This window comes from Puntigrus tetrazona, chromosome 16, assembly GCF_018831695.1.
Source record: "Puntigrus tetrazona isolate hp1 chromosome 16, ASM1883169v1, whole genome shotgun sequence".
NCBI classification, from domain to species: Eukaryota; Metazoa; Chordata; class Actinopteri; order Cypriniformes; family Cyprinidae; genus Puntigrus; species Puntigrus tetrazona.
Window position 1 is genome coordinate 23,369,980 of NC_056714.1, and position 12,425 is coordinate 23,382,404.

At 38.1% G+C, this 12,425-nt stretch overlaps 1 protein-coding gene across 4 annotated transcripts in view; it reads left to right on the plus strand.

Annotated features, from left to right (window-relative positions):
* klhl32 (kelch-like family member 32) overlaps nucleotides 1-12,425 on the plus strand; it is a 20,915-nt gene continuing 8,490 nt past the window's right edge. For all 4 annotated transcript variants that reach the window (XM_043261202.1, XM_043261199.1, XM_043261200.1 and 1 more), the window contains exons 1-7: nucleotides 1-194; nucleotides 829-1,056; nucleotides 1,560-1,681; nucleotides 2,591-2,771; nucleotides 7,082-7,189; nucleotides 8,265-8,363; nucleotides 9,161-9,376. In XM_043261202.1, coding sequence (XP_043117137.1) covers nucleotides 1,659-1,681; nucleotides 2,591-2,771; nucleotides 7,082-7,189; nucleotides 8,265-8,363; nucleotides 9,161-9,376 — 627 coding nt within the window. In that variant the 5' untranslated portion in view covers nucleotides 1-194; nucleotides 829-1,056; nucleotides 1,560-1,658. The remainder of the gene's footprint in view (nucleotides 195-828; nucleotides 1,057-1,559; nucleotides 1,682-2,590; nucleotides 2,772-7,081; nucleotides 7,190-8,264; nucleotides 8,364-9,160; nucleotides 9,377-12,425) is intronic.

The following is a 12,425-nucleotide window of genomic DNA, read 5'->3' on the forward strand; positions in this document are numbered from 1 at the left end:
ACTGGTTAAGACTCAAGCGTTTACAGTAGCTCAGATGCGTCGGGCATAGACGTGACGAGTTACACCCCAGGTCTCTGGATAGTTGTTTTCCTGGGGTCGATGCAGATATTGCGTTTGGGTCAGTCAAAGTTGCCAAGTGACCCGACGCGAGACAAAATCAGCTCGACCGAGAGAAGAGGACACTGGACGCGAAGGTACGCTGCGTGCGTGCGCTTTGTAGCCCCGGTGTATCTTTGTATTTTTACCCTGTGTATTTTCTAGCCTACGCGTTGTCAGTGTTTACGAATGGATGCTGAATGGATGGACCGAAACACTTCACAGATGAATGTCATGAGGTTGCAGTTGGGCGGGTCTTCAGTGAGGATTACATTTATTGTTGCCCAAATATTCTTGGTTCTGCCCTGTTGCTAGGAGACCTTTGACAGTTGAGGTTTAAAAGTGATTGTGAAGGCGACCAATCACTCTGATCTGCATTTAGTGACAGGGTTGCTTTGTGTTCGTGACGTAATTAACTTGTCAAAATAGTAACAATAATGGCACCCGCCTACAGGTTATTGTTATTGTTTTTTAGTAATATAACATGCGGTTTGATTTAAACGCGACGGTATCTGACTTAAACTGTCATTCAGCCACCTCTACTTTGATGGATTAAGGGTGTATTCTGGTTAAGTAGGTCAGTGACAGGCTAAAGATGATACATGGGACCATTTGAATGACACACCAAAGATATTGAGAAAATATATGTCATACTGTATCATGGACATTAGTTTTATGGCTCTTATGTCTTTCCTTTTCTCTCTTTTCTCCTCCATCGCCTGTGGACTACAGTCTGCTGGCTGAAGGTCATTTTGTAATCAGATCAATATCTGCTGGGATGCCTCAGACACGATGGGCCATTAGGCTCCAATGAGTCCTGCATCAAATCGCCTACTCTCTGCCTTGAAACCATTTGACCATCACATGTGGCTCTATAGAGCGAAGCCTCAGACTGATTTTGGATCAGAATGAACTTTGCCTCTAGCTGTTTTGTATCCAAACACATTGTGCATCAGTAGGGTGAGTGGTGTTTTTATTACGTTTCTTCTATTTTGTTGTGCTTTATGCACTACTGCATGAGTGAATCTCTCAAAAATGTCTGGTCTTATACTCCTTTGCTTTTTAAACAGAAAATGATGCTTGTATTCAGTTTTTTTTAACGCCCATTTCACCCCCATAATTCAATATGCATGGATGGATGGTAATTCAGTTTTGGCATTTTTCTTTTTCAAATTTTATTAGTATTATTTTTATCAGCTTAAAGCTAGTGCAACAAGTGCTATCATAGAGTCTAAATACAATATAAATATTATAATTGTCTTATAAGTATTATAATTGCTTATAGCATTTTCTCAGTGGGTATTTTACTTGGTTAGAAAATCGTTTAAATTTTTAAAAGCTCTTCTTCATCTCAGTAGCTCCACTGAGATGCTCAGATATTCAGGTTATCAGAGGCTTCTCAGATATGTAGGCTGTGTCCTTATTCACTCTCAGTCTTTGCTGTCTCTGTTCTCTCACTATAGAGTGCTGCACATGCTCAGTCGGGCCTGTCTGGTGTTTTGTAGTATCAGCAGGAAGCGGTCCTTCCTCCTCCTCATCCTCCTCATCTCTCCTCCAGGAGCATGCCCTCTGAGCCTCCTCCCAGGTATGTTCTGCAAACCTCAGTCTACTTTGAGAGGTGACCCTGTCCTCAGTGCTTTGGTGAGTTTTAATTTGATGTAGACGCTGTTGGATTTGATGGGAGGTGTTGTGACATGGTCAGCTTTATTTAAAGAGCTCTGGAGGATGTCTGAGGTCATCCGAAGCTTTTATCTCCCAAGGCAGTATTACTTCATGTGAACTAATACTGTAAAGCATTTTTTATTAAATTTGCAACAGTGATTGTATAACTGACATTGTGGAGGCATTTTGGGGACTATATATTTTCCTGTATACACATATAAGATTAAGATAATGAAAGATTAATATTAACCAGTATTAAAAAAAATTTGTTACTGCAAAATATAGTGAAATAGCCCTTAGAGTTACAATGGAGAGCAACATAATGACTTCAGCAGTGCCATCCACTCCCATCCCAACAACTGTAGTCAATAATAACAGAAAGAGCACAGTGTCACCCACATATGCCATCAGGGTAAATCATGCATATGTCTTGTAGCTCTTAGCACTCCAGTGTGCATAACTAACCAAAAATACCAACAAATGTGTTACAACAAATAAATTACATGTACTTTTTAATTGTACATAAAAAATTTACTGTATTGTTCCTGAATTCCTTTTGTTAAATAAAAATTTCCCCCAGTGTACAGAATGGGAATGAGAGCTAAATCTGAATGTGTTGAGCTGAAAAGAGCTATTCAGGGCCAAGGGAGCAGTGAGAATCAATGACATCTCGCTTTGCTGAATAGATATATTGATAGACCTAGTGTTCAGCAGGCAGAAGACGTATACACACACATTCACACTTTATTGTTTCCGGCCGCAGGAATCCGTGATGAGATGTTCGCAATTTGCAAGCATAGGTTTGATTTGCAGCCTTGTTCTTGTGTCTCAGCTCTCAGGACATGCTGACAGGACAGAGGCTGTGTCAATCCAAATCCCACCAGGACTCTGTCCTCTCTGCCCTTAATCAGCAGCGCAAAGACGGACTGCTCTGCGATGTCACCCTGGTCGCCGGGGAGCAGAAGTTCCACGCTCACAAGGCAGTCCTGGCAGCCTGCAGCGATTACTTCCGGGTGAGATTTTATACTCTAGAGATGAAAAACATCATCAGTGACCATAGCTTTCTATACACTTATGCTGGCATCTATTAAGAGTGTAGTTGTTTTGTAGCCTTCTACAAAAATGACACATTGAAAATGCCAAAATTAGGGATCAATTATTATAAAAGACTAACTTTCATGGCATAAATTTGACTTATTACGGCTTATGACTTAGTATAGTATATGTGACACTGGACCACAAAACCAGTCATAAGTTGCACATGTATAATTGTAGCAATAATATGGGACAAAATTATACAATTTTCTTTAATGCAAAAAGATATTAGGATATTAAGTGAAGAGCATGTTCCATTAAGATATCTTTATAATATGTACATTTTCTCAATATTTATTTTTGCATCTCTCAGCCAAATATTGTCATATCTTAACAAAACATACATTAATGGAAAGCTTATTTATTCAGGTTTCAGAAGACAGAATTAAAAAAAACAACTTATTATTGGTTTTGTGGTCCATTGTTACCTTTTTTTTATGTGGCAAAAAAGGCTTCCATCATTATTCCTTTTTTTGGAACAGCTCTTTTCCATACAATAAAAGCTAATGTAAATGAGTGCTCCTGAGTTCCAAAAATTAAATAAAGCACCATAAACATACCCGTTCTACTTCCAAATCTTCTGAAAGTGTCCAAACATACGTATGAGAAAAAAGTAACGTGTACCTACATTAAAATGTGTATCAAAAATGTTTTTGTGCCATGTTTGAAATCTGTGAAATTTTGGCAGCTGTACAGCATCATTCCTGTTCACAACGTAAAAAAAGGAACAGTGTAAACATACTGTTGAACATCTTCTTCAGTTCCTCACACAGGTCATACGAGTTTGGAGCGACATGATAGTGAGTAAACCATGACAGGATTTTCCTTTTTAGCAGTGCAATCCTGATTCAAATATGTACAGTTCACGTGAAAGGCCAGACAGGAAATGAAAAGTCGACAGCGGCCTGGAAACCGTATCAGTGAGATTTGATTTTGGTTTGTTCAGAAGATTACAAAGAAGAAATACTTCTCACTCTGCAACAGAGAGAAAGATTATCTGCACAGTTCAAAGAACAGAATTAAATAGGGCAGGTATATTTATCTCTATATGTCTCCTGGGAAGCTCTCCACCTCTGTTGGGCTGGAATGATAAGATTTTATCCCTCTGTTTTTGATTTTAGCCCTTGGTTTTTGATGAGGACACCTTCTGCCTTTATCAAATGACTGACTAAGGCTAGTCACGGCTTATGTAAAACATGGACTCATCCAAAGCTTCAGTCAATATAGTTACTGTGTACACAAATCAAAACAAGCTGCTGGCTCTGTTTGACAGCTACCCTTTGACGTTGTATGCCTGCAAGGTTTATATTATTCCCGATTTCTGTTAGGTGGAATGGCTGAACAGATTGTCTAAATCTTTACTGTGAATAACAAAATGATTTGTGTTAGAAAATTTGTAAATATTGTAGTCCTGCATTGTTTGTGCATAAATTATACCTAAAATTTTTGGGCTTGTTAAAAAGAGTTAAAACATAAAAAACATAAAAGGATGGTGACAAAAGCATTATATCGATGGACGAAAGCATTCACAACGAACCTAGAAATGTGGCAGAGAGTTGATACTCCTAAATATAACTTCAGAATATGTACAGAGGTTGGACAATGAAACTAAAACTTTTAGACCACAATAATTCATTAGTATGGTGTAGGGCCTCCTTTTGTGGCCAATACAGTATCGATTAGTCTTGAATGACAGATACAAGTCCTGCACAGTGGCTAGAGGAACCATTCTTAAAGAATAGTGTCCAGGTCACTATTTGATTCTGGTGGAGGAAAATGTTTCCTGATTCGCTCCTCCAAAACACCCCAAAGTGGCTCAATAATATTTAGATCTGGTGACTTTGCAGGCCATGGGAGATGTTCAACTTCACTTTCATGTTCATCAAACCACTCTGTCACTAGTCTTGCTGTGTATATTGGTGCATTATCATCCTGATACATGGCACCGCCTTCAGGATACAGTGTTTGAACCATTGCGTGCACATGGTCCACCAGAATGGTTCGGTAGTCCATGTAGCACAAGTATTGGGCCTAGATGGAATGCCATTATATTGCAGCCCAAACCATCACTGATCCACCCCCTGCTTCACTCTGGGCATGCAACAGACTGTGTGGTACGCTTCTTTGGGACTTCTCCATACCGCAACTCTCCCCGGCCATGTATATTGACCCTGTGGTGCTCCCGGCGGACAGTTTTGTTGGAAACAGGAGAGTTGAGGGGCACATTTAATTCTGCAGTGAGCTGGGCAGCTATGGTTTTATGTTTCTTAGATAGCACCAGGACATCCCTTTCAGACAGCATCTTGCGTCCACAGTTACTCCTGTTGGATGTGGTTCATTCTTCTTGGTGGTATGCTGACATTTCCCTGGATACCGTGGCGTAATGTGTGCGTTGCAATATTTTAAGCAAAACTGTGCTATTATTCTGCTAATCAAACCTTCACACTCTGCTCTTACTGGTGGAATGTGCAGTTAATGAAGATTGACCACCAGGTTGGTCAAATTTAGCCATGAAACCTCCAACACTAAATTAGCCAATGTTTCATTGTCCATCCCCTGTAGTCCTGTATGTAGAAAAGGTCTACCAGTTTACCCATGGTGTTCACGAGAAATGACAGGATATTGCACACATTCGAGCTTTAACACATCAGCGGCACTAATGAATAAATGCGAATGGTGTAATCAGCGCCTGTGACTCTGCCATTAAAGACAAACACTGTAATAATGACATTAAACATTAGTCCAAAGATTTTTGTCTATCTATCTATCTATCTATCTATCTATCTATCTATCTATCTATCTATCTATCTATCTATCTATCTATCTATCTATCTATCTATCTATCTGTGTCTGTTAAAAATATGCTGTTAAATGCTGTTAAAAATACAAGTATTTCCTTAACAGTTAATGACATCAGCAAAAATCATGACACAAATAAGTTCAGTGACTCAGATGATGATTCAGTGACCACTTTGGCCATTTAGCTTCAGTGAGGGAACTGCCAAACTAACAATTAATTAACTGAACTATTAATTAAAACACAGCTTGTGAGAGTATTTTGTGAAACAGACTACGATATGGTGTGTATTGTTTCTGACTGTTTTGTTCTGACTGTTTTAGTTGTGCAGTGTATAGACTTAATGCTTGCATTCACATCTCATGGTACTGAGCATTCAGTGTGCAGCAATTCTGGAAACTGATGTGAGGCACTGAATGATTCTGCATTATCATATGGCTCAAAAAGCATGTGCTGTAAACTAATTAGTCTGGAAAGTTGCTGTCTGACCAGCTTACTCTGCTTTTTCAAGGTCATCCAGCCAGACTTGTGACTCAGGACTGGTCATCCTTAGTACCCACAATCCCCTTGCAAAAAAACCCTTGAAGTCCTGCTTATGGGCATTGGTGTCCCAGTAAGGAGCTCTCTAAGTAGCGTCAACAAACCAACAACTCAGCTCTAATGAGTGTTTTTGAAAGTCTGAATGTGAGCCGAGGTCAGGCATTAAATAAGTGCTGCTCTTAAAATAGAAAATAGGAAAACACTGTACACTTGTACCAGGCACTTCATTTGTGAGATACTACTGGGGGAAAGGTTTCTGAAGGTTAGATGACAAAGATAAGATGATAAACACTTGGCATCTATTTTCAGCACATGGAGGCTTCAGACTGAGCCAAGACCTGCATTAGATGTCTATTGATTCTGTCAATAGACTGTACATGCTCTGATACTAATTTTAATTCAGAACCAGACTTAATCTGCATCGGAGAGTTACTGCTTCTTGGGTTTGAGAGATATATAGATAGATATTACTTTTTAAATAATGTAACACTGGATGTTCATCATTAGGAACAGTTAGGTTTGATCAGTGGTGTTTGGTAGATGTAATGATGATCCGATGTCCTTTGACTTCCACGACTCCATGGGCTCTGATCAATGACCATCCTACACTCACTCTGTGACAGCAATCAATGCTTTTGATTAGTGTATTCCCCCCAGAGAACACAGCGGGACAGCACTGGCCTCTTGCTCTCTTTATTTTGTGTGTGTGTGAAACCAAGGTACGTGCTGATTGATGGTCATGGACTCGCTTTCATTCTCAGTATGAGACTCTTTAGGCCTGAATGAAGATTTTATTGATGTTTTTGTTTTAAAGTCTATTTACAGGATGCTATATTACTCTAGTTCTATAGGGCATCCTGCTCATATGTTTGTGTGTGTGTGTGTGTTTAGGCCATGTTCAGTCTGTGCATGGTGGAGAGTGAGGCGGATGAGGTAACTCTCCAGGGTGTGACTAGCGTGGGACTGAAGCACGCACTGGACTTCGCCTACACAGGCCAGGTAAATTCAGCATAGCCCACACAGCTACACAGAGCCTGAACATGCAAAACAAACAAAATTGACAGTGCCTCAAGCAAAGACAGGTCTCTAGGTTCTGGAAAGACCACATTATGAATACACTCGAAATAGGAGTAGATAAGTGAATAATTATATTTATTCTAGAGATCTATGCTAGCATATTGATATGTGTGTGTGTGTATATGTGTGTGTGTGTGTAATTCTCTGTTATATAACATTTACATTTATTTTATTTACATTATGTTTTAAATAAATGGGGTTCTTTTGAACTTCCTGTTTATCAAAGAATGATTTAAAAATGAAAGTTTTTTTAACATTTGTAAATTAAAAAAATAAAAAATTATATATATATATATATATATATATATATATATATATATATATATATATATATATATATATATATATATATATATATATTTATTTCTAATTTGTTAGTTTTTACTGTATGTTTGATCAAATAAATGTTAAGAGACAGTATAAGAAATTTATCCTAATGTGACATTTAAAAAACCTTACTGACCCCAAACTTTTGAATGTAACTGAACTGGATAAATTGTAGCGCTCACTATCCTTCACAGTTAACCAGTCGTCTGTTTTTTTCTCCTGGATGCATATGTGCTTTAGCTGCACCAGCCTGAAAAATGTAGTTTTTTTTTGCATGATTTGAGCTAACCATCTGTGGCACAGAGAACAAAACATATTTTGTGGCTTATTTTGATTTAGCTCTTAAGCCTCTATGAGAAGAAGCATTTTTCTTTTTTTATTTTTATTAAAACGAGGCTGCATTTGTATGATCATACAGCTCACTCTGTACGTCAATAATGAATATTTTAATTTCTTTTTGGAATCTAAGCATCATAAATGTATGTAAAGACATTTAATATAGTTGTCTGCGATACATAATATTAAAGAGCTGGCTTAAAATGCAAAAGGTCACCGCTCCATCTTTCTCTTCATCAAGGGTTTATTGGCCTTAAAAAGTTTGAAGACCCCTGTTTCAAGGTTGTTGTCTCTTAGGATAGTCTTACTCTCCTCCTTTGTCCTTTGTCTGTAGATAATGCTGGAGCCAGGAGTGATACAAGACGTCCTGTCTGCTGGAAGCCACCTTCAGCTGCTGGAACTGCTCAGCCTCTGTTCTCACTATCTCATTCAGGTGTGTTTATGGGTAATTTTTGCCCTAGAAATCTGCATATAACTTCACTGTGTGATCAGGTCTCTGTTTTAATGCATCACTGTGTTTGTGTTAGACTTACTTTTTTAAAAGTGCTACAATTTTGGTCCTTCCTGTTCACTTAGAGGAGTAGCTTTCATCATCCATTCACCCTCATGTCATCACCTTCATGCTCTTTTGAGTTTGATTAAAATTAATGTGTAGATTTGGAGCCTGGAAAAGACAGATTTATTTTCAGAATTATTAAAATTGTAGTATGTGCATAAGACTGTATATGATTGTGTGTTATATTCAGCTGAAGCCTTTGCGTGAGAAATCTTAGTAATTATTTCTAAAGTATTTTGAGCTGATTCTGCAGAATTTCGTATGTTTTCCCCATAAATTAGCTCGTAAAATCTCAGAAGTTAACCCAGAAAATCACTACCTCTAAAATGAGCTGATTTATTCATTTTACCAGTAGATGGCAGTCAGTCTCTGTGCAAAACATTTTTCCTAATTATGCATTTCACTTTGAATTTTCCAGGCTACAGTTATGGATATTGTAGACTTTAATGAAATTCAGCTCTCTTAAGCTTCCAGTAATTCTTTATTTTAACTGTACTGTTAACTGTTTGTGTGTATTCATGGTGATATCTTAATGTTTGTGTATGTGTGCTCGAGTCAGCGCATGCAAGATTTTATTTTAGACTGTGATGGTCCACTAGTTTGTGTTATTAGACTTTAGCTTGACTAAAACACCCTGACTGAGAATCTGTCTGTATTTATATCTGTGCCTGAAGGAGCTGAACAGTTTTAACTACCTGGACCTATACAGGCTGGCAGACCTCTTCCACTTGCCGGCCCTAGAGGAAGCAGTGGTGGGCTTTCTGGTGGATCACCTTTCTGAGCTGCAGAGGAACAGACAAGAGGAAGTGCTGCTCCTACCTTATCGGCTCCTCAGGGAAGTGCTAAAAAGCGACCGCCTCACCTCCCTCAGTGAAGAGGAGATATGGCAGGTGTGTGGGCCGCAGATTCACAGACTTTAGCTCTTCAAAATATATCTGAACTGCTTAGGCAGCTTCAACGCAAAATATCAGAATGAGGTTCAAAAGTCGGAGATGTCAGTTGTTGTTGTTTTTTTTTTCCGATTTTGAAAACTTTAGAACAAAGAGTAGTTACAAAATATTTAAGTTTCTGCATCATTTCTAGGTCACTAATGTGACCCTCTTTGTATAGACAGTCAGATGTTCATCCACCGAAACTCAAGATGCACTTTGGAACATCTTGAATCATGCTGGAAAATGTGACCATTAGGTTTCACACAAACTTGTATAGCGCATGCGGTGCTGCTATCATTAAACCAAAACAAGAGCAAACCATTTTCTAATGGACCCTTTCACAGACAGTTATGATGTGTTTTTTATTAACATCATAATTTTTTTTTTTTTTTATAAGAATAAGAATTTTTTTAAATTTGATATACAGTTACAGAACTCTAGTTTGTATTATCTTGGTTTTAAATGACAGTACACTTGTTAATGCTGCTGCATGGATGTTTCTAATACAGGGGCTGTCTCGTGTAATAAGTCTCTTTTGCAAAGTCAAAGTGCGTTATTTATTTTGGAGAATGCAAAATGATATTTGTTGAAGTTTCCAATCACCACTGTAGAGGTTTACCCAACTTTTATGACTTTAAAGGGTCCATTAATGTGAACGTTTCACTAAATATAAAATATAATATATATATTTAATAATGTATAATTTATTAGTAAAATGTTTTTTAAAATGCGAAAAAATCTGAAAAGAAAGTGTCAGAAATGTAGACTCTGTATAACAGCTCTATAAAGTGTTAAGTAAATCTGAATGCTTAAGGTCATATTCACAAACACAAACTACACCTGTTTAATTTATGGTGTAAGAGTGAAAAAAGGTGTGTGGACAGTGTAAGTGTGTGTGTGTGTGTGTGTGTGTGTACACACGGGTGGAGGCTGTAGTTGGTAGGGAGGGGGGCTGTGGTGTGACTATTCATTTGCACCAATCAGGCATCCCCAGCACCCCCCTCCCCCCACCCAGCCTCTCTCTGATTAGGCCCACCGCGGCTCCATCAGCGCCTCAATCCCCCAGCTGTCACTCCGGCCGCCCTACTGATTGAAAACAATCAGGCCTCTGATGGCACAATTACCCTGACCCTTTAACCAGTCGCTGCTGCCATAATCAGGCCCTGATTAGGCTGCTTTGGGCCTCCTTCACTTTGCAGAGAAGGTTAATTTGGGCATCAGACGGAAGCGTGATGGGCACAGGGGCTGGTGCTGCCGTCCGTCGGTCCGAACGTGCGCCCGCCAATGCTACCCTCGATATAGTTTGGCTGTCAATCATCGTCATGCAGAGTTCTCGGAGTCTCACGCTCTGGAAATCACATTTTCTTCCTCTTTGTTTTTTTTTTTTTGGCTCTTTTTTTCTTCTCTCGCACTCACTCTCTGTCTGTCTTTCTCCATGCGGGAGTGGGTGGGGGGAGTTCATTTATTTTCTGCCCCGAGGAAGTTCTCTGATCCAGTGTGACCTTCACAGTCAACAGACGCTGCCTCGCTCACACCTCACTCTTTCTCTCTCTCTCTCTCTCTCTTTCTCTCTCTCTCTCTCTCCCTCCCTCTATCGTTTTCCACTCTCACTCATTCTCTTTCTTCTTCTCTTCTGTTGGCTGTGAAAAGGAGAAGGAGGGTTAAAAAAACCAACGAAAATTCAGAGAAAGGAAGAAAGCGAAACAAAACCTCAATAGAGCGTTACATGATTAATGGAGCCAAACAGGAATGAAGGGTTTTGCAGAAACCTCTGTGCACTTAAAGCTTAAATGTTTAATTATTTAGGAATACACCTTATGTAGGTACCAACGATTATTTATTGAGATTACAAACGTTTTTAATTTAATGGATTAGAATTATATACCATTGTATCATATATTATACTGTATCATACTTAATATTTTGGCCAATATTAGATCTTTAATTGTGCATGCAATTGTCATGTGATGCTCACTTCAACTTCATCAGTATTTAAAAACATTAAGAATTGAATGGTCTGTAATCTATAATGAATATACATTTTTCAGATTTTAAGTTAGAATATTTTGATGCCTAAATTCACAAATAGCATTTAACATTATTACTTAAACAATACAGTACAGAATTTTATATTGCAACAATGTATTGCTTAAGAGACAGATAATTTGCTTTAAGCGTGATTAATTCTATTTTATTTTATTAAAAAACATTAGTCAATATTACATTTTTATTTCTTATATTTTATTTCGTAAAGGCAATCAAAGGCTTATTGGTAATTTTAAAATCATTTTAATTATGTAAAAAATATAATTTTATATTTAATTCAATTGGAGCATGATTTTATTCAGAACCAAAAAGTAGACATTATTATATTAAATGTTGTATACAGAACCAAAAAGTAGACATTATTATATTAAATGTTGTATACTGGTTATTTATCTCTTATCAGCCATAACATGAGGATAATTATAGGCTTAACATTTCTTAATGCCTAATATGCATAAGTAGGTTAATGATTTCAAAAGTGGCTTTGCTTGGTGCATCTGACAGAACAAAATCATCTCAATCAGTTTGGGGGCAGGATTTTCAGTTTAACAACCAATGGCAGACGGAGGGGTGTTTTTGGGAAACCTTTTTGGAAGCAGTCATTATCTCTCCAAATACCCTCCTGCAATTTATGTACTGTAAATCATTTTGTGTAAGCATAATGAAATTGACCCATTTATGTTTTACCATTAAATCTTTTTAATGACGAAATACTCCAAGAAAAGTATATTACAAGCATTTAAATTTGCCATTTGTGTGTAGGAGACTGCTGCGGAACGTCTAGAGGTGGTGGCCCATGATCTCGGGCTGCTATAATAAGTTCTCTGTCTCAGGGCTGATTGTGTTAAAAGCCACTTTGTTTCCACGAGAGTGGCATCGCTTATCTCTAGCCATCTCCGCCATACTCGCATGCCTCTGCAGCTAAACATTCTAGATTGCTCTCAAGTTCAATTAACTCCCC